The 26822-nt window shown below is 40.4% G+C and overlaps 2 protein-coding genes and 1 long non-coding RNA gene across 5 annotated transcripts in view; 1 reads left to right on the forward strand and 2 right to left on the reverse strand.

Annotated features, from left to right (window-relative positions):
* Positions 1-18199, forward strand: part of LOC103756864 (unconventional myosin-X) — a 90794-nt gene extending 72595 nt beyond the window's left edge. For both annotated transcript variants that reach the window (XM_025895071.2, XM_018072553.2), the window contains 13 exons: positions 187-280; positions 889-944; positions 2560-2702; positions 4331-4525; positions 6330-6487; positions 7639-7762; positions 9511-9808; positions 11037-11244; positions 11980-12116; positions 12281-12401; positions 13882-14331; positions 15136-15327; positions 15923-18199. In XM_025895071.2, the coding sequence (XP_025750856.2) occupies positions 187-280; positions 889-944; positions 2560-2702; positions 4331-4525; positions 6330-6487; positions 7639-7762; positions 9511-9808; positions 11037-11244; positions 11980-12116; positions 12281-12401; positions 13882-14331; positions 15136-15327; positions 15923-16036 (2290 nt within the window). In that variant the 3' untranslated portion in view covers positions 16037-18199. The remainder of the gene's footprint in view (positions 1-186; positions 281-888; positions 945-2559; positions 2703-4330; positions 4526-6329; positions 6488-7638; positions 7763-9510; positions 9809-11036; positions 11245-11979; positions 12117-12280; positions 12402-13881; positions 14332-15135; positions 15328-15922) is intronic.
* LOC115307471 lies at positions 13759-22142 on the reverse strand. 2 transcript variants are annotated; one of them, XR_003915802.1, is made up of 5 exons: positions 21957-22142; positions 20985-21246; positions 16268-16371; positions 14674-14845; positions 13759-14137 (listed from the first exon to the last, which is right to left on the reverse strand). It is a non-coding gene; the product is annotated as an uncharacterized LOC115307471 (long non-coding RNA). The 2 variants fall into 2 exon arrangements; XR_003915801.1 differs by lacking the exons at positions 20985-21246; positions 21957-22142 and adding exons at positions 17114-17265; positions 20539-20571 and having other exon boundaries at positions 14738-14845.
* Positions 22143-23608: 1466 nt separating this feature from the next.
* Positions 23609-26822, reverse strand: part of LY75 (lymphocyte antigen 75) — a 45567-nt gene continuing 42353 nt past the window's right edge. Inside the window, 2 exon segments of the mRNA XM_018072555.2 lie at positions 23609-25490; positions 26496-26663. Of these exon segments, the coding sequence (XP_017928044.2) occupies positions 25306-25490; positions 26496-26663 (353 nt within the window). The 3' untranslated portion in view covers positions 23609-25305.

Consider the following 26822-nt stretch of genomic DNA (forward strand, 5'->3'; position numbering starts at 1 on the left):
TAAATAAGGAGGAAGGATGACATTAGAATCTAGTATGATCAGCCCAAGAGATACTTTGTGGCAATACTACTCAGGAAATTGTGAATGAAGAAATTTTCCCAGTGGCAGCTTTCCAGGTTCCTTGATCATATTTTGGAGCTAGTTTCACTGCCCAGATTTTAACTCTGAGTCTGTTCTGATTGCCAGCGGTTGGTTTAATGTCCTGAGCCGAGTACACAGCGCTACAGCACAGCAGCTGAGGGAAATGCAGGATGAACAGGCCAATCCAAAGAATGCTGTGGTGAGTTACTGTGCAACCAGCCTGTGGGAATGCTTGGAGCCCTCTCTGTTTAACTGTTTGTGTGTGTTTTTCCAGCATATGCATTGTTGTAGAATATGAGCAGTATAAGAAAGTTGGACAGTTATTCTAAAGAAACAGCAAAACTGATAGCAAAGAGAGTAAGCACTGGGGAACATGGTGGTTGTGTTGGGTGGCTCAGCTTAATCATTTGTAGCTCTCTTCAGTTTGAGGAGAAGAAGGAGACTGCCTCATGCAGATAAAATGTCTTTGGATGGGACTAGTCTGGGTCACAGTTGTTCCAGACAGAAGACAGCAGTTGGGAAGAACAGTGTATTTATGTATTTTGCCAGTACAGAGATACTAGCAAAGGTTATTTCAGGCCTTCATAATACTTTCTGGAAATTTGTAGCTGTTTTTCCTCCAGTCCTGTGGAGCCCTTGCACTTCTTATGCTGTTTGGGGAGCAAAGATGACTCATTCATGCCTTTCTTATATGTTCATTTCTACTCAAGCTACTGGAATTTAGAGGAATGTTTTCAGTTCAAATTCTATTAATAAAGGACAATGTCTGTAATCTAAAATGCAATCTGTGTCTTTTTCACTGTATAGGGAACCCTAGATGTTGGGCTTATTGACTCTGTCTGTGCCTCGGACAATCCTGACAGGTAGGTACAGCAATCTGACCGGCTCTTAAATCAGAAACTCTCTAACATATTTTTGTGAGTAGCTTCAGGTTTCTTTTTTGGTTTGTATTTGTTTAAACTCATACACCTTTTTCTCCAAATACATGAAAAACTGAGATCTTCAGCTTGTTTCAGCTTCATAGGCATGAAGTCCCTATGTGATTTGTCTTCGAGTAGAAGTTTCTCCTTTAACTCATAGACATGAAAACAGCCAGTAAATTATAGTCTTACCTATTAATACCACTGAACAAATATGTCCAGTAAAAGCAGCACTTCCAGTATTTCAACAGAGTAATTTTAAGTTAATCTTGTAAATTTAGGGGAAAGAAACAGCATTATGAAAGAATAATGGATGAATTTAGAAATCTGTATTATTCTTGAGGTCTTTGCAATGCAAAGACCTTCAGTTCAGTTAGTTTCAGTGAAGAAATTATGGGACATTTCGTATCACTTTGTGTTAACATTTAATTATTTCCCACATAACAGGTTCAGCCACGACAAAGATACTTACTACAGCACTGAAGTAAAATGTTAGCTATTAAATTGCTTACCTATGTCGTCTCTTTTTTTTAACTCACACAGGTTGCTAGGACTTTGGGGTTACTAGTTTAGAAAATGCATATCAGTACTGATCTAAGATTTCATTGATAAAAACATTTTAGGCAGTTCTCAACCTGTACTCGTCATAATTAATCTGTATACCAGTGAAAACAAAGAATAAATAATAAGCTGAAGAGTCAAAATTTGTTTGTGTATGTGCTGAGGTACACTCTTCTGGAGTATCAGTGTTTGAACCAACATTGAATTCTGAGGAGAAGGCTTATTCTCAACCAGTATTTTTATGCAGCTTATTTTTATCTTCCCTTTGTTTATGCAATTTTCTAACAGTTTCTTGATTTGCGCCTTTTACTTCATCCTTGCATTCCAATTTTCAATTTCTGTTTTCTCATAGAAATCTGGTTTTGCTTTCAAAGTTTTCTGAGTCTATCCTCTTTGAACTAGTCATACCTTTACTTTTCCTGTAAAGTACTGATTCTCTACAGAATTGTGAATATTCTTTTGGTAGGACACAGTTGCATGAGAAGGACAAAGTCATCTAGAAGCAACATAACAATTTTTCCTCTCTTTTGTCAGAATCAGCTCATCTTTCCTAAAACCAACTTCGAGCCCATTTTAGCTGACCCTGCTGAGACCTGTGTTTGCTGTTGCATCAGTGGTTTTAATAAGAACAAGGAGAATGACTGTACTAGCTCAGCCTAGTGGTACTAGCACTAACTCAGCCCAGTCAGAGGGCAGATCAAAGTCCTTTGCTTATGAACTCAGGACATTTTACAGCTGGTTATTATCTAATTAATATTTTCTAGTCTTTGGAAATAGCTTTTGAAAGATATCTAATTTCATTTAGCTGGTCTCTCCATTCATTAGTGTATAACTGCACAGAAGGTGATTTTAAGTATTTCTGCACTTCTCTGTAATTTGTATTCTGAGAGTCTTTCTGGATTGTTTGTGGGAAGATAAAAACCATGACTTTGAGTATGCTGTGAACTGAGATATTTGCAAGATTATGGCGAACTTTAATGCTTTTGTTTTCTGGCAGACCAAATTCTTTTGTGATCATCACAGCAAATCGAGTGATTCACTGCAACAGCGACACACCTGAGGAGATGCATCACTGGATCTCCTTGCTGCAGAAACCAAAAGGGGAATCTAAGGTTGATGGCCGGGAATTCCTTGTGAGAGGTGAAAGGAAATGCATGCAATTACATGTGAAACTCCTCTTCTGCTTATAATCTGAAAGGGAGATTCTGCTAACTAGATCTAGGGTTTAGCTGCTCCCCAAAACCAGTCATTCTTTGCCCTCTCCACCTTCCTGCCAGCTGCTTGCCACATCCTGTGTGTGCTACGCCCCCCCCCTTACGTGATTCCCTGTCAGATGGAAAAAAGTAACTACTTTATATGTTAGGTTTCTGATGTTAGTTCCATAGCTTATTTAAACATGTCCAGTGAATGCCATCAGGAATAGGAAGGAGCATGGCTGCTGTTTAGGAGCAGCTGGCTTAGATGGACTATAACATGACACTGTGGCTTTTGTTGTCAGAAAGCTGTGTTCCTTCTGACACCTGTCATGTAGAGAGGGAGGGAGAGAGATCTTTGTGGGATTGTTACCGTCCTCATCTAAACTAACTAACCTGATTATGGTAGATGTAGTGAGGTGAGAAGAATTCTCTGAGATTTAAATTATGTCTTTAGAAAGAGCTTAATCGAAGATGGTGAAGCATGAGTAGTGATCACATATATTACAAAATATTCCCTCATTTATCTCAAGCATTTGTAAATTTCCTTAATACTTTAAGCAAGTGCATGAACAAATTGCTTTACATCTTCTGGAAGGAGTCTATGAAGGAATAAAGGTCTAAGAGTGGTCATGGCAAGGAAGGAGGATGGCAGGAAAAGGGTCACCAAAATGTGGCATAAGCCTTCCATCCTAGGCTTAAAAATTTCAAGGAGATTGAATGATATAAAGCAGATTATCAGACAACAGTTTGAGTACCTTAAATTCAAAATACTTAATTGCAGGGCAACAGTTCCTTTTATCTCATATTGTTCATTAGTTAAAGGAAAAAAGGAATGATCCTTTGTAAAGCTGATGTATGCTCTGCGCTTCACAGTAAGATGTCTGTATGACAATAGTGTAGCCACAAAAGCATATATTCAGAAGTGTCTCACTCTGTATTTTCTTTATATGGAGCCTCTGAGCTCAGTCCCACATTCTTTGAACTTTTTGCCTCATGGGGAGACAATGGCTTTTATATCTCTAAGTAGAAAATTGTCTTTTTGACAGCGTTAGCAATGTAGACTGTGATTTTTTCCTGTTACAGTATTGACTTTTTTTTAACTTTTTTTCCCCCATTTATTTTGTGATGAGTCTAAAATGACAGTGAAATTATTTTTCCCGACTGTGGGAGCAAGAGATGCATGTAGGTGCAAGAGATGCATGTAATGATCTTTCTACTAGAAGACATATATCACCAAACCTCTTCCATCAAGGTTTGGATAGGCATTTGGCATCTCTTTGGAAGAATAAATTGTAAATTATTTATTCAGGTGTTTGTGGCTTGTGATGGAAACATCCTGAATAGAGGATGCCCTCATGGTGATCACATTGGTGATGGGAGATCATTAATTAAAAAAATACATTGGACTGAAGAATGGAACTGCTTGGTGGAAAATTTTGGGCTAATTTCTTACAGTAACTGTGCAGGATACCAGTAAAGCAGAGCTGGTAGGTCCCAGCATGAGCTTTTTGCAGAGAGGTTGAGGATTGCTGTGGTAGTGAAACCACTGAAATGTTTATGTCTCTGTGCTAGGTTGGCTTCATAAGGAGGTTCAGAGCAGCAATAAGATGTCCTCTCTGAAGATGAAGAAGCGCTGGTTTGTTCTGACAAACACTGCCCTCGATTACTACAAGTCATCTGAGCGCACAGCTGCCAAGCTTGGCACACTTGTGCTCAACAGCCTCTGCTCTGTAGTGCAGCCTGATGAGAGGGTCTTCAAAGACACAGGTGAGAGGAAGAAAGCGGCAATGAGCAGACTCCATGTGTGGAGTTCTGAAGAGGGGATGGTGCAGGACTGTAATGGTGTGTCCTGTTGAGAAGGCAGTCTTAATGTCATCTGAGGCTTTGTGTCTGACTGCAGACATCTCTGCCCATAGAAATTGTGAGAGGTTTGCAAAGGACCAGAGAGCAGTGTGCAAGTGACTGTAAGTCCCTCACACCTGATGGAGATATACACAGTGCTGATGTTTTTCACTGAGTAATGTCACTGTGGATCTAAGTGTTTCCCAGATAGGGTAACAGGTGTGAGTTCTTACAGTTGACACTGTAATTATTGGTACATCTCCATAAATATCTGTCACTTTGTAGCATGACCTACATTTGTCTCTGGGGTCAGTGCTATCCTCTTAAATAGTAGCAATGCCATACACTGTAAGTCTATTTTATAGCATCACTCAACTTGTTAGAAACAAAAGATAACAAAAGCCGATGTTTGCTTTCCGTGCAACATGGCACAGTTCTGGGAAGGCAGGATCTGGCATGATCCTCCATTCCTTGCTTTATGAGTTTGGGAGGGAATTCAGGTTATGGGGTAAAGGGTGAATCTCCCTGACAAAGAACGTGAACCTTAGGACAAGACTTGAAATACTGGACATCTGAGTAGTGGAGTTGCTTGGGATACTTTTTAGAAGGGTTGGAAGCATATTTAGTAAAGTGAGATGAGAGAAAATTTATTCTTCTCATTCACAAGATATTGTCTACATTTTTAATCTCAACAGATGTCTAGGGCTGCCTTTAGCAGAGAGAATTACCATCACCTTGACATGTTCTCTCAGGTTGTCAAACACATATTTTTAAAAGTTATGAGAACTGATTTGGCAATCTGACTGGGTGCTGTGTGTAGAGTGGTCATTTTCTGAGTGATTAACAGCAAAGTGTAGCCCAAACGCTGTCTGTGAAAGTGAGCTGCCTGGTTGGCAGGCAAGCAGTTGTGTTACACTGCAAGATAACGTGTATCTTGGAAAACTGTCATTGTACTAAAATCTGGATTGGGACTTTCCTACTCATAAATACGTTTTGGGAATGGGGATGTTAATGTCTGCCTAGTCAGTTTTAACCAGACATACCATATGTTGCTATCAAAGCAGCAAGGGTTTTCCTTAGCCACAAGCTACAGACAAGAAGAGAACCATAGCATCATTAAAAGTGCAAATGATCTCTAAGTTAATCATGAAGTCCAACCATTAACCCAACATAGTCAAGTCCACCACTAAGCCATGTCCCTAAGTCCAATATCTGTACAATTTTTAAATGCCTCCAGGGATAGTGGTTCAACCAGTTTCCTGGGCAGCCTGTTCCAGTGCTTGACAACCCTTTCCATGAAGAAATTTTTCCTAATGTTCAATATAAACCTACCCTGGCACAGCTTGGGGCCATTTCCTGGTGTCCTATCACTTGTTACTTGGGAGAAGGGACAGACCCACACCTGGCCACTCCTTTCAGGGATTTGTAGAGAGTGGTAAGGTCTCCCCCAAGCCTTCATTTCTCCAGGCTAAACATCCCCAGCTTCCTCAGCTGCTCCTCATAGCACTTTGTGCTCCAGACTTTTCACCAGCTTTGTTGCCCTCCTTTGACACTAAAGATGATCTGCTCCATAACCTTCCCCGTTGTCACAGTCAGACTGACAGACCTGTAGTTCTCCATATTCTCCCACTGGGCCCTTCTGGTTAGTGGGTGTCACATTTTCTAATGTCTACTCAACTACATAACAAGGAAACAAGTTTCACCTTCCAGCTTCTTTGTTTCTCCCCAGGTTATTGGAACATCATTGTGCATGGGCGAAAGCACTCCTACAGACTGTACACGAAGCTGCTGAGTGAAGCAATGCGCTGGGCCTCTTCCATTCAGGGGGTCATTGACAGCAAAGTTCCCATAGAAACACCTACACAGCAACTCATCCGTGACATCAGGGTAGGTGCCATCATGCCAATTCCCAAGTGAGTTGGGAGCAGCCAGATCACCACTGTGCAACAGAATAATCAAATATTATGTGACTTTTATTTTGAATTAGCATGTTAGCTGATCTGTGTAAGTCTAGGTTATAACTGTGCAATTACAAATTGCTTGCAGGATTACACCATCAAGTATTTACAAATTCCTGCTTTATCCTTTCTTCTCCTAAGCATCCTCCAGACACAAATATAAAATAGTCCATTCTTACCAATCATCTGACTTTGATGTACCCTGAAGTTCTCTTCATACCTTAGGCTTGTGTGGTTAAATATCAGAGTAAAGGGTGGAAAGAAAATATCCTTCAAGGTAGCAAAATTGCACCACTGTAGGAGGAGTAATTTTGAAAAGAATCTTTCCAAAAACTTTGGTAAATTAAATATGGAATCATATTAGAAGACACACTAAAACATATTTCAGAAGAAATGTGTGTGTGATGAGCTCTAAATTAGATGCAACTAGATAGTATGTATTCAGGAAGAAAGAGCTGGGAGTGATTGTAGAGAATCTTGGAAAATTTCAGCTCAGAGTTCAAGGACAGATGGAACTGTAAATATTGTCAGGGAAGGAATATAGGACAACATGTGGAGGAATGTGATACCAGTTTGTATGGTAGCAACAGGCCCAGATTTTGAACACCATGTGCAGAATTTTGGTTGTTCTTTCTGTAAACACGTGTAGCACAACCAGACAAATTCAGGAGAACAGGCTCATTATTACATACTGAACATGGTGGATCTGTGATCAGAAAGTCCATTAACCATTTACTGTTGAAAGCGTAAAGGATATATGAGGGAGGAATTATGCCACACATGCCTGTTACGTTACCTGCATTAGGTATCAGCCGCAAGCCATGTCTGAAGGCAAGATTCTGTGCTTGGTGACATGTGGTATGATGCAGCATGGCTATTCTTGTGTTTAAGATTCAGAAATAATGTACAGAGTAATTTTTAGATGCGAGTTATGCTTTGGTCACCTGGTTCCTCCATGGACCTCCAGAAATTTAGACAAAGGTGCTTGAGCTTGAACATAAATGTATGAGGACATCCTGCAAAGGACTGTCCCTGTTTGAGGATAATTACTTTTTCTCTTTTTTTTTTTTTTATTTTCAGGAAAACAGCACAAACTTGGAAGTAGTGGAACAGACATATAGGAGGAACCCGATCTTGCGATATACCCAGCACCCCTTGCATTCCCCATTGCTCCCACTACCTTATGGAGATGTTAGTGTCAGCTGTAAGTATTTTACCCAAGTGACAGAATCCACTCACATTTTGAGGGCCTGAACACCACAAAATTGGTCTGTAAGCTCTCTCTGTGCAGGTGAAGTCTATTTAGGGCAGTGTAGCCCACAGGGTTCAGAGGGGAAGGAGTCCCTTTCTCTCTCCCTTTCTTCTCCAGAAGGTATGCTGTGTCCACTGCTTCTTATCATGGGAACACTGAATCTTAAAGTAAATGGGGGCAGATAGTTTATCATCCCTCTGGGGGACGTGCAGCTTGTCCTCCTTTAGCCACAACTGGGTTGCAAGTGGCTCCAGTGGAAGTACTACAAGAAGATGACATCATGCAGCTGTCAGTTGAATAGTATTCCTACAGAAGCTGATGTAAAACCAAACTAAATGAATCCTTTCTTCAAATGCATCAGGAACATGAAAGAGCTAGACTGTGTAATAAGCAAACAGAAAACCAAAGTGATTTGCTGATGATTCCAGACTGTTTGACATACTAAAACTGAAAGCTGGTGCTGAAGAGCTATAGAAGAATCTCTAATGTGGAGTGACTGAGTCACAAAATCTTTTAAGGAATTATTTTCAATGTGGATATGCGAAGCAGTCTGCCACATAGGTAGTGATCTAGCTCTGCTTAGGAGAGTGAACACAAATTTACATAGCTTTATGAAAATGCCAACTCCTGTGGTATATGCAGAAACAAAACAGCTTACACAAGGTTTTGAAAGCTTAGAAAAGGAAAAAAAGGTCTTTGCGCAGCTGTATTGGTGTATCGTGCACCTGCATCTTGAATACAGGATGCAGTTTTGCCTTCTCCATCTTTTCAAAGATAAGTAAAAAGCTACAGAAAGATGATCAAAGGCATCAAGGGACTTACCTACAGTTAAGTGACTAAATAAGGTGGGGTTGTTCAGCCCAGAAAGAAGATTTTAGGGACAGAAGACTGTTATGGAGAAAGTGAAAGAGTATTAGCTGCTTGCTATCTGTCGTGATATAAGGATCCAATTATGTGGCAGATTAAAAGGCCAGAAAAAATAAATTTTGAAATACAGAAAAATTACAGAGCAAGCACTTACTCTGTATAAATTACTGTACAGGGCTGTGTATTGGAATAGCACAACTCATGCATGGGCACTGGGAAAGCAGTGGCTGTACAGGAGATTCAGAAGGACCTAAAGCCCCAGAGATGTGCAAAGCAGAATGCAAGCCTGCAGCAGGATGGTATCACATATGTCTGAGCAATTCAGAGCAGACATTCAGGTGCTCAAAAAATGTAAGCAGTTTTGGTCTAAGCATTTTAAATGTAAACAATAGGTAAAAGCTGCATCTGCGCAATTTCACAATTTGTGAAAGTTCTTTGTTGGCTCAGGGGTCAAAGCTAATACAGGCACAACACAGAGTTTTGAAAGTATACAAGCCAGGCTTTGGTGGCTGCATTTAGGCACCTCAGTTGCAGACACTGAAGCCTGAACTAGATTTCAGTGCTTGTTTCCCTTAAAAGCATCACTCTGCTTTTCTGCACAGTATATCCAGACATGAATTTGCAGTGGTGCAAAGTGAGATGTTGGCAAACACTACTTAAAACTGCATTTGAACATTTATAGGGGAAGTATTAATGAATTTTGAGGATAAATTTAAGTTCAGGATATGAGCTCAGGTTGCTGTACAGAGTAGTACAATTGCTTGTAGTGTTGCTGGGCCATTAGAAAATGAGGGAGATGTTCACCTCTTGTCACTTTTGTGATTGTTTCCCAGTGCAACAAGAGAAGGGTTACAGCAGCTTACAGGATGAAGCAGTGAAGATCTTCAACTCCCTTCAGGAAATCGAGACGGTGTCTGACCCCATACCCATTATCCAAGGCATCCTGCAGACCTGCCATGATTTAAAACCTCTTCGTGATGAAGTGTACTGTCAGCTCATCAAGCAAACTAACCACATGCCACATCCCAACAGTACTGGGAACCTGCACCACTGGCAGCTGATGTGCTGTATGAGCTGCACTTTCTTGCCCAGCAGAGGGATCCTGCGCTACCTCAAATTCCACCTTCGAAGGTAAATGTCCCTTCGGTTTGCAGCCTGTTTCGTTTTACTCTGCTTATCTTCCACTGCCCCTTGTAGTTACCTATCCTGCCCTCCTCCTGTGGAAACATCTTCCTGTGGTGTTCCAGCCTCCTGCTTTTGCACACAATTCTTGGTACTAGTTGTTCTGTGTATTCAAACTCCCCCCTTGCCATCCATCTACTGTGTCAAAAGGATGTGGTATGTAAGTTACCCAAAGAGAATACCATGAGACTGTGTTACAGTGGATTTACAGCTGATGAACTACTGCTTACTAAGGTACATATAAACATTATCAACCTGCTGGAAAGGTGAGGGCCAAACCTTCATATTCATTGAAATGTGTACTACCCTGCAGCTGGCACAAGCAAAATGTGTACTATGGAACGGGAGATGTACTGTAAATCCAAACTATAATTTTTCAGTATTTGTTTGCTTAAGTAAGCACATAATGCTTACAATTTTTAATTTTAATCTGCTTCAGCCTCCCATTTTCATGAACTAAGTAATTTCCATTTCTTCCCAATTCATCTTCAGCATCTAATGCAGCTTTCCAAAGCAGTCTGCGTTGGGGCTGAGCTGCAGCCTTGTAGCCTCTCTCTATTCTTAATGATGAGAGTGATGCGAAAGATCAATAAAATCTATTTAATTATTTACAAGCTAGAAAAGAGTGAGATGAATTTTGTGTCAGTACACCAAATAGCTACACCCAGGGCCTGAGTCTGAGAGGTGCTGAAGAATACTCGGTGTAGCCATTTCATAGTTTTACCACTGCAGTTGCAGATATTTTTATACTGAGACATGCTGCCCTTGGAGGGAAGAGAACGGTGTACAAGCATCTACTTTCTATCTTTTAATTCTCAAATATACTGTAAAAGTGCTCAAACACAGCCAGTAAATGAAAAAACCATTAAGAATAAATGAAAAAAGTTTACATTTGATTTCATAGTTTTTATTCTCAGTTTTGTAAATTGAGATAGTCGATTGTACTGTCTTCAACTGGTACTAAACTCCTGATAATTTGAACTGCTTATTTCACACATTGCTGAGCAATGTCACTGAAGTCACTTTCAAATGACTAGTAAAAGCAGGTTGCATGGTTTAGGAAATAAGCTTGTATTTCTTGTGGTTGCACTTGACATCAATATCTCTACCAGACAAGTTTCATGGTAATGTGTGGTTCAATGTGTAATGGAGTTTTTTTACTTCTTTTTACAATTAGGGTAAAAGACCTCTTTCCAGACTCAGAAATAGACAGGTATGCACAATTCATAAGTGACTCCTTGAAGAGAACAAAGACAAGGGAGTTTGTGCCCTCCCAGGAGGAAATACAGGCTCTTCTCACACGTGAAGAAATGACCACAACAGTGTACTGCCATGGCGGCGGCTCCTGTAAAATAACCATCAACTCCCACACCAGCGCTGGGGAGGTAATGCATTAGTAGCATTAACCAGATGAAGAGACACCTTTTACCCATTCATCTCCTAATTTCGTTTTTTGTTGGTTTTTTTTTTTTAATTATAACTTTTTTGCTGTATCTGTAGGGAAGTTTCAGCTTATTCTACAAGGCCAGTGCCCATGTTGTAGAATATCACCTGACAATTGTGTTGCAAAATCTAAACACTTCTGGTGTTCTATCCATTGGAAAGGTACTAATTCTGAAGACTTGCTAAACACAGTTTTCTGGACAAGTAGAAATTCCAGTTCGTAATGGAATCCTTCTGAAAGGGATATTCTAGCAGTAACTTAATCACTAGCAGGTCAGACGCAAGATTCCAAGTTGCAGTAGTCATGTCTGTGAAAACATTAGTGCTCAACAGAGGAAAAAGTGGAATTGTTATTAGAGGAACTGAGAATGTCATGCCATCTGAATCCATTATGTGCCTATATCTTGTGCAGAGCTCTGATTTCCCCATCTTAAAAAGGGTAGATCTTTAAAAAGGGGAAATTGAAAAGGTTCAGAGAAGAAAAGCAAGGATGATCAACTATAAGTACAGGGAATCATCTTTCAGGGTTAGTATTCATTATTCTGAAAACGAGGTAACTAAGGGAGAAATGTGATGGAAGTGTATGAAATTATGAGTGTCCTGAAGAGGTACTGATTTTTCAGTGTGAAAGTGTGTGTAATACCTGTTGTGTGATCTGTGTGTCTCTGATTTTGCAGGTGGTTGAAAAATTGATCCGAGGTTTAGCAATGGAGGACAGCCGGAATATGTTTGCGCTCTTTGAACATAATCAGCAGGTTGACCGTGCTGTGGAGAGTCGGGTGATTGTGGCTGATATCTTGGCCAAGTTTGAGAGGTAAAAGAATGTTTCATAAAACCTTTAATTCCTAGTTGGATGTAACACTGGATTTCAGAATCCGGGGTTACCTTCAGATTGTGAGTTGCACTGTGGACATCCCAGTACTCTGGTTCTTTTCCTTACTGGTATTTTCCATTCTCATTCTCTTTCATATCTTACAGACTTGCTGGCTCTGAAGAAGAAGAGGAGGGACAGTGGCAACTGTATTTTAAGCTTTATTGCTTCTTGGATATTGAGAATGTTCCCAAAGATGGGGTGGAATTTGCCTTCATGTTTGAGCAGGTAAGCTCACTTCAGTAGAGTTACCTGGTTTCCAGGGTGGCAGAAGCACATGAGTATACAGAAAATTGGCTTACCTTTCATTAGAAGAGGGAATGCTGGTTGGAACAGAAGAATTAGTGTTTTGGATTTTTGCCTGGAATCTACCAAGAAGGTACACTGTGAAGTTTTCTAGGTGAGTATTAGAATAAAAGCAAGAAAATTAGCAAAGGCTTAAAAAAATGTAAGACCAACGATAATAAAATGTTTTTAAACTTTACTTTTAAAAGACATAAAAATTTGGATAATGATTCAAGATGAATCATTGAAAGTAGCTGCTCGCAGAACATAAATGTAAAGAAAACTGGAAAGTCTGCAGATCAGCTTATAAAAACAGCATATCCTTGGGGTGTTACCAGAATTAACTATGAAACCTATCTTTTGGGCAATTTCTTTTGATTACAGAGAGGCTCTAGAAGAGTACTACAGACAAAGGAAAAAAGAATGTAGTTGACAATGTTTATCTGACAAGTAGTCTTGTTTTTGAAGTCACTGTACTCCGTAGCACAATGATGATGCTTAGATCAGAGATCACACTGGTATGAAAGAGCCAGTTAGGGATGTAAAACTAAACTGACTGCACCACCCAGCTGTGTGATTTGTCCCATCTGTATGACTTCTAATGAACACTGACCTTGCCTCAGAAAATCATAGCTGATGAAAATTATTAAATATGTTATTAAAGGCAGTCAGAGTCACGAAGACTGAAACTCACTGATAGTCAAATGGGTGGCATATTCATCACACAGATGAAATGAACGTCAAGTATTGTCAAGTATTGTCAATTATAGAATGTCTAGAGAACGGCTGGGAACAAGAGATCATGGTGCTCTGTGGAAACTCAGTTGTACCAAACTCCCTGTTGACAAGGCTTTCAGTCTTCACAGCTTCAACTGGCAAGGAGAAGTAACAGTAGGAGAGTAGGTGTTATCCAGGCGTTAAATGGATGTGGCAAACTCCCCCATAAATAGATTTAACAGAAAAACAGACAAAGGGAAGCAAGAAGATTGGGGGAGATGTTGAGTGAAAGAGGAAGAGGTGCGAACTGCTTTTATGTAATGAAACTGAGGTTGAGAATCTTGATTTTATTACATCTGACTCTGGTGTTGAATATATCTCCACGCAGGAGCTGGTACAGCACAAAACCAAATTGCCTCAATTCCAGTCTCTTCATCAGTTCCAGACATAAATGGTCCTCATTGTAGGACTTCCTGTGCAGGGTAGGAGCCCCTCAGAGATCTTTGTCCTGTCCAGGTTTGCAGAAAGGGGTGTTCCCCCCACATTGGGGGGACTTATTTATTGCAATGTCTGCTGTAACCACCTGAATTGTGTCTTTCCTACTGGGATCGGCAGATGCCATTAGGAATCTGTACACGGACCCAGCTGTGAATAAAGTGTGCTTCTGCTTTCTGATGAGTCTGGGGGACTTTCTGTTTGTTTATAGGCTCATGAAAGCCTCATAGATGGTCATTTTCCAGCACCAGAGGACACTCTGCAGCGCCTAGCAGCTCTGCGGCTTCAGTATCTTCATGGAGATTACTCCAAAATAAGTTGGACCCTTGATGGAATCTACCCAGTTAACAGACTGAAATCCAAAATACTGCACTCAACGAAGAGCAGTGGCACTACCAGTCATACTCTGGAGAGGAGACGGACCAGCTTCCTTGAAGGGACATTGAAACGTAGCTTCAAGACAGGGTCTGTAAAGAAGCAGAAGGTAGAAGAGGAGCAGATGATGGAGATGTGGGTGAAGGAAGAGCTTTCAGCTGCTCGTGCAAGCATAGCACAGAAATGGACCAAGCTGCAGGGACTCTCTCAGCATCAGGCCATGGTGAAATACATGACCATCGTAAAGGAGTGGCCAGGTTATGGGTCAACACTCTTCGATGTTGAGGTGAGCAATGTATAAACTCATGTAACTACAGGCAAGGAAAGGCATCAGCCTGAAGAACAGATAGAGCCGTGTTATCACGTTGCTCAGCAGCACAGGGGAGTTTCAGTAACTGGATGCATTTTGCCTTAGTAAGCTCAGTGTAAGCCTGCAGTACCACATACCCAAGAGTTGTGACGCAAAGAGCACAGAGCAAGCAAGCTGGGACATCATGGTAAATGAAGGGAGACAATGGATTCCCACTTCATTGGACTAACAATGGAATTTGGGAATTTGGGGGAGGGAGGGGTTAAAAAAGTGGTGGCTACTGAAAGCAAAAGTAAACCCAAGCTCTGTTGTCCTTACCAGCAAAAACTGCAATCCTGTTCTGCAGCAGTACAACAGAAACTGCTCAGACTGGGACACTTACAGCACTGTGCTCAGTCTGCTGGAGTAGGGATCCACAGTTCCAGTTTTATCAGTTTTGTTGCTACCTAGGTGGATCACTATGGGAAGTTGCCTGCACTCACTATATTATCTGTAAAATAAGAAGTGGAATATTGACTTGCTACATCACTTTAAAATCTGATAAGAAGTGTTAGCTATTATAATTATTTACTACTCAAGTAGTATTTTACTCATAGTCATGTAATTTCTGAATCATTGCAGCAGAAGTGCCTCCAACATACCTTCTGCAGACATTTTTTGTATTGGGGGGAAGAGTTGAAATGTCCTACAGGAACTAAAGACAGAGGGCTTTTCCTTGAATCAAAAATTATTTGATTCTCCACTGCATTTATGCAAAAGGTCATGTTTCTCTTTCTGCAGTGCAAGGAGGGTGGATTCCCCAACGATCTCTGGCTTGGAGTCAGCACAGAGAATGTGTCTGTCTACAAACGAGGGGATCCTAAACCTCTAGAAACTTTCCAATATGAGCACATTGTTTTCTTTGGAGCACCACAGCCTAACACCTTCAAAATTACAGTGGATGAGAGAGAAATGTTCTTTGAAACATCCCAGGTATGTGAAAGCACAAGACTTGCTGTATGTTCAGTTTTATTGCCACTTCAGTTAAGCTCCAAGGAATAGACAGGTTTCTTTGCAAGAACTCTTGACTAGTGGACTAAGCCAAGGGAAGAGATGAAGGGAGCTTAAACCTAAAGGGCATGGTACCTCTTGTTGAATACAGGGATAAACAAAAAAAAAATATGCTAGTTAGAAAGTGAAGGAGGTTGAATGGTCTTCCAGTGCATTGAGAAGTTCCAGTTTTGGATGCTCATGATTGTGCCTGGTTTTTTCATTCCCTTCCAATAGATGAATGGGTAATTCACAAATATAAAAAAAAAGAAAAAAAAAAAAAGAAAAAAAAAGAAAGTTTTGTAGCACTGAAATTGCTTTTCTTTGAGCTAAAAATCTTTTTAAGTGTTGTTACAACAGAGCACAAACTTGTCAAGCATTTCTTTTCTTACTGTCATGTTCACATTTAGTATTGCATGCAAAATTTACTGTGCCATGACTTTGGACAAGGGAGTCTTTTTCAGCAAAATGTCCTGTATGACTCAATGGACTGAGGTTTTTAATGTGCTTATCCTCTGTTACTGTATTCTCTCTCCAGGTGGGCGAGATAATAAAGATCATGAAAGCATACATCAACATGATTGTGAAGAAACGCTGCAGTGTCAAATCAGCCACCAGTGTGGACAGTCATGCAAGCATCTGGACTAGGTGATACGAATGAACTGGCAGTAGTTTAGTGATGAGTATTCGCAACTTGCCAGCACAAGTGTAGCAAAGATGTTTTCTAAGAATTCAGCTGACTACTGTATTCCAAACCTGAAGTGACATCTACAGTACTATAGGATTTGCACCTCTGCCCAAAGACATTAAACAGTAACAACTGTTGTTAAACACTAATGACCCAAAACTTGTTTTCCCCTTGCTTGTTTGATGAACAACGTACCTTAAAGAAGCAAAGTCAGAAGCATCCTCGTTCTCCTTCAGTGTCCTCTCTGCTGCTTTCACCATTACTTGTCATGCTGGCAGAAAAATTCACAAGAATCATTTCTGCAAGACAGGAGACAGACTTAAGCTTCCTTCTGAATTTTGAACATGCAGACATCTGGGATCATGTGATCATAGCATGGTCTGATAAAAGAATATTTGTTTTATTTATTTTGCAAGCAAACCTAAAATATAAGTCACTGTGGTTTGTTTGTTTTTTTTTTTCTTCAGGATACACTAATGATCTGATCTGGTTTTGAATGAAAATGCCTTTGTGTAGTTGAAGCCAAGTGGTCCAACAGAGAGGTCAAACCCTACATGAGAGAGCATTAAACAAAGAAACAAATAAAACCACTCAAGGTGATTCTTTACCTTCCAATAAAAGTTCACAGGTACATGACTATAAAAAGTGGCACTTTCAGTTAAACTACTAAATACTCCAACATAGGAGAAAATCTTTGGGACTAGCACCACTGCCATTCCAGGCACATTGTAAGCAGCACCTATTGCCTAAAAAAAAATTACTGCCTTTCCCCTGTACAGTGTAAGAGAGAGATTGTTTTATTAGCATTTCCAGAAGAGCTGCTCTTCACAAACTCCAGGTATTAGATGGAGGTTGGAGGTTTATGTTGACCAGCCTGCCTGCGTTAAGATCCTTCGTTCTCTAGATGGGATTTTAGGATGACTGGGGTCCCTGAACTTTAGTTTTAAAGTGAACTGTTTCCTAGTGAGTGAATAGATGCCTAGATAAATTGTTATAGGTAAGATTTTCACTTCTCTATACAACTGTAAGCAAATGCCAAACCTGTCATCCACTTCCAGCTTTTAACAGGAACTGCTTGCATTATGGAATCCCCAAATCCCTTTCCAGTCTCCTCTAGGTCCCTTGTCCTCAGCAGAACTTGAAAACAATGCTGTTTTGCCAAAACAACTGCTTCTTGGAGGTATTTATAGCTCCTGCAATTTGAAGAAGCAGAATTTTGATGACAGTCATCTTCAGTCTCTTGACCTCAGAAACTTGACTTCAGTGTTTAAAACAATATTCAGTATCAGTCACATCAAAAATTAGTTGAATTAGAAAACAAGAAAGCTGGTGGTGAGCCATTTTCTATGACTCTTGTCTAGTCTTGGGATCCCAGAATGCAAAGGCCCATTCTGTTTCTTAATGAAACTGCAGAACTGTATGTAATGTGGGCCTTGTTCCACGTTTAATATAGTCTGTCTCCATTTCTGAAGAAGTAGTAGCTAAGGTGTATTAGCTATGAAATAAAAATTTAATAGAAAAGCAGGAGTCATTACGGAGCAGATTCCATTTCATCATCAGACTGTGCCATGTCACTAACACTGTGTCACAGAACACTGTAATTTTGAGATTGACAGTACAAGAAGAAACACTGTACATAACCCATACTCCTCTTGTTTCCACTGCACTGCAGCATGTGCAAACACTGTGCACTTGGCACATGATCAACCTAAGAGGATAGCCACTGCTGTGCATCATACTTCAGCTGGAGTTTTGCCTTAAATAGCTTTACTGAAGGATCCTATAAACACCCCCTTGTTGTCACAAGGAATAAAAGGATGACCAGGTCACAAGTGAGAAACACGAATGCAGAGGCAGCCTGAGAAGCAACCCGTTGTATCGAACCGTACACTGACTCAATCTGTTATGTATCAGACTAGTCTTGATTATCCCTGTTCTAACTCTGCACTAGCTCTGTGTTCTGGCTCTTGGGTTGCTGCAGGCAGCTTGAACCCACTTGAAACATAACTCCACTACTGTTTGTTGTAACTTTGCTCATTTCTATTACAGAATTCCTTCTTCTGTCTTTTTTAATTTGTAACTGGCTTTACAAGATGAAAGTTTAATAAATTATTGGATTGCACAGGCTGTATTCACTCATGGGCGTTGTGTGCCCATATTAAGGTGTTTACTCAGAGATCTTAACACTCAGAACTTGTAAGTGAAAAGTAGGCATCACTGGCATGAGAATACAACAACCCTTCACCACAGAAGCAAATTTTGCCTTTGGGGTGAATTACAGAAAATAGTTTGCTGCTACAACTGGGAAGGATTGTTTCTAGTTTCTGCTGTTCTCTCTGGGGATGAATCATAACTTTTGTTAGTGGGAGATGTCCCAGTGGTTCAGAGATGGGTATTGTGGTGAAAGCAGCAAAAGAAGTGAATCATCTTCCAAGGCCCAATCTGCAGGATCAGCTCCATCCCTTCTCTTCAGCACCTCCAAAGTCACTAATAACAGAAAATCACTTCTAGCTCAAATAAGCTGCCATCTGCACTTCACACACAATTGCATGACCGAGCCACGGTGCTCACCTAAGAGCTTGTGTCACTGAAGTGGTAAATCAGAACTGAGGGCAGCAATACAGACAATCCCACTAGCAGACAAAAGTTCCCTCAATCCGTGCACAGTTATGGAAACCAAGCAGCGATGCATAATCCCTATCATCATAGTCTCCTATATTCCTTGGCCAGATGCTCTGAGGGCCTTGGGACTCTGCAGATTGGTCTATGCAATTTGATTTCCAGCTGTTCCAATATTCTTTTTTCTCTATCACCTTGCATAGACTGTCCTTATTCGAGGCTGGAACTGCCTCTGCTTACTTCAGCAGTTGCTTTTCTTCCTTCAGCTGTTACATTCCTATCTGCTTCCAAAACCACACTGGCTCTGCCTACTTTCTGCTTAGGAAGCCTTATGTCACACACAGGCAGCTACTGGTTGGTTGTGCAGAGGGTGTCAAAACCAAACCCAGGTTGCCCAGCCCTCATGTCTCTCCTGAATATCCCTCTTGTGATAAAGCACATCAGGGTCTGGCATGGCCTGTCCCTCTCATTCACTGCTTCCTGGGCTGCCACCAACTGAAGTCAAATTTTTTCTTGGTGGCAAACTCAGAGGCCAGCCCTGTTCCCCATGGATGGAAGCAGGAACAAGCTAGCCAGTCTCCCTTCTGTGCAGCTGTTGAATTTCAAACTGCACTTGTTTCATCTAATACATCACTATCATCATAGCAAACATGCACCACTGCAGGTCCAGCATGACTACAGCAACATGCGTGAATGCATTTATGAGTGGCAGCCATGAAAAACCACCCAAGGTGGCAGCCAACTAAAAGCCCTTGTCACTCCCTTTTTAATTCTGCTTGATCACCTTGTCAGTGTAATGTGCAGTCCCTTTGGGACTCCACCCCAGTATTTCTTTAATAGTTAATTCAAATGTGAATGTTCTAATGTTTATTTTATATGAACAAGTTTCATGCCAATTTATAATCAGCACCTACGCCATAAACACAAAATGGTTTATACACAAAGACACAGCCTCTGGTAAGTTGTATCACAAGCTCGTCTAGTTATTAAACCAGTTTGTCTGTAAACTTCAGCTGTTTATTTATACCTTGTTCTAAAACACACAGCCTTTCACTGTGTAGGCTGTTTGTTCTTTAATTACTCTGTGCATTGGCCTCAAAATTTCATTCTCCCCTTGGGCCTTTAGGCAAATCCCTCACACATGAATTCCAGCCCCCACTGTAAAATATAAACTCCTAAATCGGTGGAATGCAAATTTGCTAGGCTCTTGGCCACTTTTTATACCAGAGATTCCTAATGCACAACTGGATATACACTTTGGCCCTGTGCCACTGTCAACACTGAGATGAATGCCAGTAACTGGATTGCCAGTGAAAGTCACTTACCCCCATCCGCCTGTCCAGCACTGCCCTTCAGCACCGCTGGACAGCCTTCACACCCACTGGGAAGGACTCAGTCTCACTGGGCACCTGGACTTTCCACTGGTGTTTAGGTCTGAATGCATCCCAGGGCACATGCATTAAGTTGGGCGATTCTTGGTTCTTGACAGATTCACTACCCTGCTCTGGCTCAGGCAGCCTGGCTGGCTACAGAGCACAGCTGGCTGGTAGTGTGCCCAGCTCCACCTCCTGCCCATGCTGCATCCAGGGGCAGGTCTGGGGCCCCTTGCAGCCCTCAGGCACTGGCCCATGCACGACAGTGCCTCAGGCCTTCCTGTCCGGGCTCAGGATTACCAATATAAACACGTTTTTCCTGTAAAAGCAAACACCTGTAACTCCTGACTGACTTCTAATGAAATAGTGACAGCCTGTCAGGATAAACTCAACTGGCTCAGTAACAGGTTACACACTGGGCAGAGTTTTTGCAGGTCCACTACTGAGGCACACACATTAGTAGGAGCAACTTACCTGCCTTGCTTCTTTTTCCTGTTGCAGGCTGAGGGCAACTCAGCTGCTCCATGTTTGTGCCCTCTCAGGGTGTGCCCATGGGCACAGGGGTATTTACACTAGGAGCAATCTCCTCCCAGCTCCCCTAGGATGGCTGAATCTTGGTAAATTGCCCTCTTTGAGCAAAGCAATACAAAGGAAGGCCTGCAAGGCAAGACTGGTGGGGGGTACAAAGGCCTTTAAGCATTTACAAATGCCCTTAATCTGCATGGTAGGAGTCGCCCTGGCTGAAGAAGGAGGGGAGGTGTGGAAGGAGTCCCTCAGGGCTGGAAGAGGGGAGAGTTGTCTCCTGACCACAGCAAACTCCTCATTGTTGTGTCTTGAGCACTTGGGCAAGGGTCAAGAGAGCTGCTTTCTTCCTGGCTGCTGAAAGAGGAGAGAGGAGCTCGCAGAGGAGGGGAACAGACCTGCCAAGGCTGTGGTGTCCTGGTGTTAGAGGATGTTCCAGCTGCCCGGAGTGGCTGTTCTGGCCCTTTCTCTGCACCCTGTGGCAGTGTTATGGGGCTATTGGTGGTGTTCATCCCAAGTATTTCAGGCCTGTGGCTGCTACTCTGTATAGGAAGTGGTGCTTTCTGGTCTCCGTTCCTGGCAGCTTGCACTGGTGTTAAGGCTGCCCGATTGGCTCTTGTGTCTGTGGTGGTGTGTTCTCCATTTGGTGGTGCTGCAGAGCTGGTAGGAGAAAGAACAGGTACAAAGAAGAATGGTGGCCACAGGAGACAACATAGGAAACCCAGCCCTCAAAGCAGCTCCTGATCCTGGGTAAATGTGACTTCTATTAGCCACACACAAATAATTCATTCTCACGTAACACAAGGTGCTCTTCAAATACCCAGATCATGTTTATGAAAATAAAGATGAAAATAAATTTTAATGAAAGAGAAAGCAGTTAGGTTGCTAATGGGGATGACATTCAATGATGCATATCTATAAAATCATCTCAACCCATTATTTTTAAAGTTTAATTTGAATATGCATAAAGGCTTGTTAGCTTTTATGAAGTATAGCACCATGGTTTTGTAAACTTATCTGCTCTATATAATCTCTTTAAGGGAAACTATAACACATAACATCTGAAAAGAGAAGTTTTATAGAAAGCAGGAGCAATACTCTTACTATCCATATGAGCATCCTGAGAGTGCAGAAAAAGATCTGTTCTCACTGGTTTTAACAAAAAATGCACATGTAAGGGGCCAGCATAGTGAAGAAAACACATTTTGAAATAAGTCTTTTATATTGCTGAAATTCCACTTTTTTAAAAGCCACCTTGGAGTAAATTATTCTATTTATGCTAAAAAGTAGCAAAACAAAAAAATTACTGTTGTTCTGTTTGTAATTATAGTCCCTGCTGCATTGGCAAAAAGCAATCCATAAGGACTTACCGTCTGTGTTGCATTACTGCGTAATCACAATAAAAACGTCATCTGGTATCCTCTCCTACCCCTCAAATCTGTTAAAAATTTTAAGTTACTGACAGATATTATGACAGAGTGCACAGGAGTTTTCAATGTGAAAATACCATTGTTGTGGCTTAGCCATAAAGGAATAAAACCAAGATAACAGCATTTTATAATGGCACTTATGTTATGCACCATTTGGAAGTTAATTTGCTATTAACAGAAAATTACCTTCTTTAGCGCTTTGTCAACTCCCATCTTAAACTCCAGAACTAAATGGGAAAGGTCCATTAGAGTGACAATTGAATTTTACTCTCCTGTTTTTCCTAAGTTTAGTTCTTCAGTATTGCTCACAGTGAATTTGCTTTAAAACTGTGCAAAGTCTGTTTAATTTGGTCAATAAGAACTTTATATACTTCTTGGCAACACAAGGAATTTGACTGACTTTTAGAAAGCTGGGTTTTACATATCCCACTGTGCTCCAAACACACAGCAACAGCAGACCCATAAAGGGTCCAAACTGTAGTTCTGACTTTTAGCAACAAAAATTGTAATGTATGGTCTTAGTTTATTTGCAGCCACACCAAAAAAATACCACTGGCAGGCCACGCAATTTACTTCCTCCTTTCAAAAATGTTTAGATGCATAACATATGTACAGAGCAATGAGCAGATGGTGCATTTGGTTTAAGGGAAAAAATGCTGAGAAGTACAACAAAAGCATCAGGCCCAAACGGTGCTCAAGTGTAAACACTTGTTGATTTCTATGTCAATTAAGTTATTGATGCAGTAATAAGCTAAAATAAAAATCCTGGCTGGTGTAATGGCAGATGTGGATTAACCTTTCTATGATCCAGAGTCTCCAGGGACTGGGAAAAATTCAGGAAGAGGAACTGAAGTTGTATATTTTTTCCCTAGAGGTACCACAGTCTGTGGTCAGTCTGTGCTCTGGGATGAAGGATGCTTTCTCAACTCTACTGCTCTGGGACCTGGGAAAGCACTTCACTTCTCTGCTGCCATTTCCCTGTGCATCATCTTCAGTTATGTTTGTGAAGCAGATGACCTTGTTAGTCATCTTACACAATAGGATGTTTCTCCCAGCAAGCTATTACTGGAGATAAAAATAACATTGCCCCTTGACCAGCAGTTGCAGATTTTAGAGCTCTGGAATTCAGACTTCATATGGTACTTAAAATGAATACATCTCATGCTTTAATTGCAAGTGTTAACTTGGCTAGAAGTAATTTAACTTTGCCCATATTTTATGAGAAGCTATGTTGGAAGCCTTTATACTTTGCTTTGGAGTTAGTTTGGGCCTCGACGTGCTAATGAACTACACCTTGATTAAAACAAAATAGCACAGAGGAATGTTCACTTACTGTGTAAGCCTGAAGCAGCTTGATAAAAGCTAGGTATAACCAAATTCCATGATAAACTAAGTTTTCAACTGCAAAAAGAAAGTTACCAGCATTCTTTTTAAATACATCAAAGATATTTATTATCTCTAAAGTTTTCTTATCGTTACTTGCCTTAATTCCGATCACAGCCCCTGTGCTATGTGCTTTTTTACCCACTGATTAATGAGCTGTTCCTTAGCTCTAATAACTGCTTCCATGGAAATAAAACCAGTGTAAGCAGTTTAGTGGTTTATTTAACTTTATTCTTTCAATAACGGTACTCCTAAATAATCTGTGTATTTCAAATGAAGTAGGTTATTCACCTGCACTAAGGCCATTGTGCTTACTCAAAAAAGACTTACCAGTGATTAGACAACTTGGGTATGATAAAACAAACATGAGAAATGGGGCCTTAAAAATTATTTACATCATTCATAAGAATAAAATATAAAATTTTTAATAAAAAGTATATATTCTTTTGTATTGAATTAGGATTTTACTACCAATTGACACTTTACATTTCAGATTCACACCTAAAAATGCTCAAAGTATAAACATCTATAAAACTAGTAAATCTCAAAACATGGGAACTTCTAAATAATTCTCCCCACTTTTTACTGCAGGTAGAAAAACACAATAACCAACACTTTTTCTAGTCCATTAAGTTAAAAGTCATTTGGCAAAGCACTTAGGCATATAAGCTTAACCAGAAGACATCAGGAACCAGGCTTTGCAACGTTTCAAACACTTCTCATACCAGGGTAAGCTAAAGAATGAAGGTTATTTTCATTACACAGTAACTAACATCATAACTACTTTTTCTGTAAGTTATCTCTGGAAAGCAACTGTTCACAATTGTGCCCAAAGTACCAAACAAACAACAAAAGTGCTTTACTTCTTTGATCAGCAAACTACCACAATGGCTCCTTTAAGTTGCCCCTTTCAGGCTGTTGTTTTAACAGGCTCAAAATAGTATCTATAAAGAGTTCTCTATTTCTCAACACAAATGATAAACATTCGCTTATCAAAATAGTGCAAACAGGAACAAAGAAAAGTGCCATCAACGTAAGTAAACTGCAGGAAAAGGCAGTTGAACATCGTGACCTCGCACCGCTGCTTCAGAGAAATCAGTAGTACTCTTCTCAGCAAGTCAGTCCAAATGGATTCCCATTTACCATCTCATGACATCACTACATGCAGAACGGATTTGGTCTTTTGCATATCCTCCTTCATAAAAGTAAATGCGCTTGTTCTTTGTACTGTGCATTAAAAAAAGTCAAAAGACTTCAAAACATTAACTGATCAAATCATTTAGTAATTAATATATACAACTCCGTCTTCCCTTTTTTCCTTTATAGCTTTCTTTGGAGTGCATAGGAAAGGCTACAGTGACACATCATATAAAAATCAAGTTTAAGTTTTATGTAAAATACTCAAGTATTTTTAGCATTTATGTACACAAGTTTTTTTACCATATATTCTTTCTCACTCTTTCCTTAGACATATCTTTTATCTTCCTGGACAGATGACATATGTAACCTATGAAGTTACAGGTTGGTAACTATAAAGTTAGGCATTTAATCCTAGTATGAGTATTGGGGGAAGTAAATTTTAAATGTATTCATTAATGTGATGTTGCATGAAGTGCTGTTGGCATTAATTTATTCCATTAAAAGCTCTTTCCAGTAAAAGGAGAAAATGCTATAAATTCAAAAAAATACAACAGAACTCTAGAAACCTTGCACCTTGAAAGGCTGAGGCCAAATAATTATTATTGACTTTTTATCAGAAAATTGCACTTGCATATAAAAGAACAAATTTTAGCCCCATTCATAACCTTATTACTTTTCCAAAAAGAAGTAATAAAACATCAAGCAGCTAATTTCTTATGGCTTCACACAGTGAAGTTCTTTCTTAAATTAACCAGAAGGAAGTTTCTCAATAGCCATCTTTTGCAAACATATCATCCGTTTCATCATCGTTCATCCCTCTTTGATAGCGTACTGAAGAGAAGGCACTCCAGTGAAGACGCTTCTTTTTGTAGAGATACAACACCAGTCCACCAGCAAAGACTAAGATAACTAGCAGGGCAAATGCTACAGCCACACCAGTGTGATTAGAACCTGAAACAGAACAAAAGACAAACAGTTATTCTCTAACAGTTTTGGCAAGAATATTTTGTCATGGGGTTCACGCTCAGGTAGCCCTACACTCCTCCTGCACACATTTAGTTGAAGTCAAGGCAAACTCCTTCATCATATTAATAGTCTTCGCTTCATCATATGGGAAGTTAGATGCTGATTCATATGGGTATGCATTAGCTTATTTTTGATCATTTTGTTGTTAATTTACTAATATTTAGGTTGGAAGGGACCTCCAGAGGTCAAAAAACCTACTTGTAAATGCTGCAGTCATTTAGAGGTTTGTATACCTCATAAATCTAATGAGGTCCTGGACTTTTGGAAGGAAGCTCTTGGAATGGGACATAATTATACCTCTTTCAGACTGAAAAGATCTTACTGAGGTCTTCCTTAGCAGCATGAAGTCAAATCTATTCCTGCATTTCCACCTCAGTGAAAATGTAAACAAAATCAGAAAGATTTCACTGCTTCTCAGGAACTTGCTTGCTTAATGCTTAGGTAATTGCTTTCTTTCCTGTACAAAGCAGAGCATGAGGAAGTAACAAGCAGCCTGAGCCTTTTTCTGGAGCTTCTTTCCAGAAGCCTCCTCAAGACTGAAAACACAATCTACAGTACCTGCTTACTCAGCATCTCTTACAAGCAGAACTCTGATTCCACCTATACAGACTCACCCATGACAGATACACTGTGGTAAGAAGCAACAGCAACTACTCTATGCTCACTTTTAAGTGGACATTTCAGTTCTCTCCCTTACCCACTGAGTGGACAGTGGGAGCCAGGAGAAGTAAATTCCTAGACAATTTGTCTCTGAATGCAATTTTATGGCTAAACAACAACAGAAGGCTCTTGCTTAGGCAGAGGTACTTGATGGGTTCTTTTGTGAATTGCACTTCAGTTATTTCAACACAGACTTTACCCAACTAACCAGAAAACCCTGAAAACAGCCTCTACAAAATTAAGTCTCCACTAAAGGTAACGCCTCTGTACCTAAAGGAGCTTTGCAAACCACTCTGCTTTGACTACGACTGCAGTCAACTTTGGACCACATGCCAGTTCTGGACATGATAACACTGCATTTTTCATTGGCTTCTGCAGTTTTATTCTCCCAGTTGACATAATTAACTGATGAGCCATCCAGCCAGTTCAGGGACTGACCTGTTGGGAAAAAACATTGCTTAGTTTAGATCACCAAAACATGCTGTAATGCTACACAGTGTCATTCACAATCTGTTGATTTCTTTACATTGCTAAAAGCAACAGGGCTGACTATGCATCTCATATATTAAAAGCAGTAAACATGAACATGTAACTTTC

This window comes from Manacus vitellinus, unplaced genomic scaffold (genome assembly GCF_001715985.3).
Source record: "Manacus vitellinus isolate BGI_N305 unplaced genomic scaffold, ASM171598v3 scaffold_22_pilon, whole genome shotgun sequence".
NCBI classification, from domain to species: domain Eukaryota; kingdom Metazoa; phylum Chordata; class Aves; order Passeriformes; family Pipridae; genus Manacus; species Manacus vitellinus.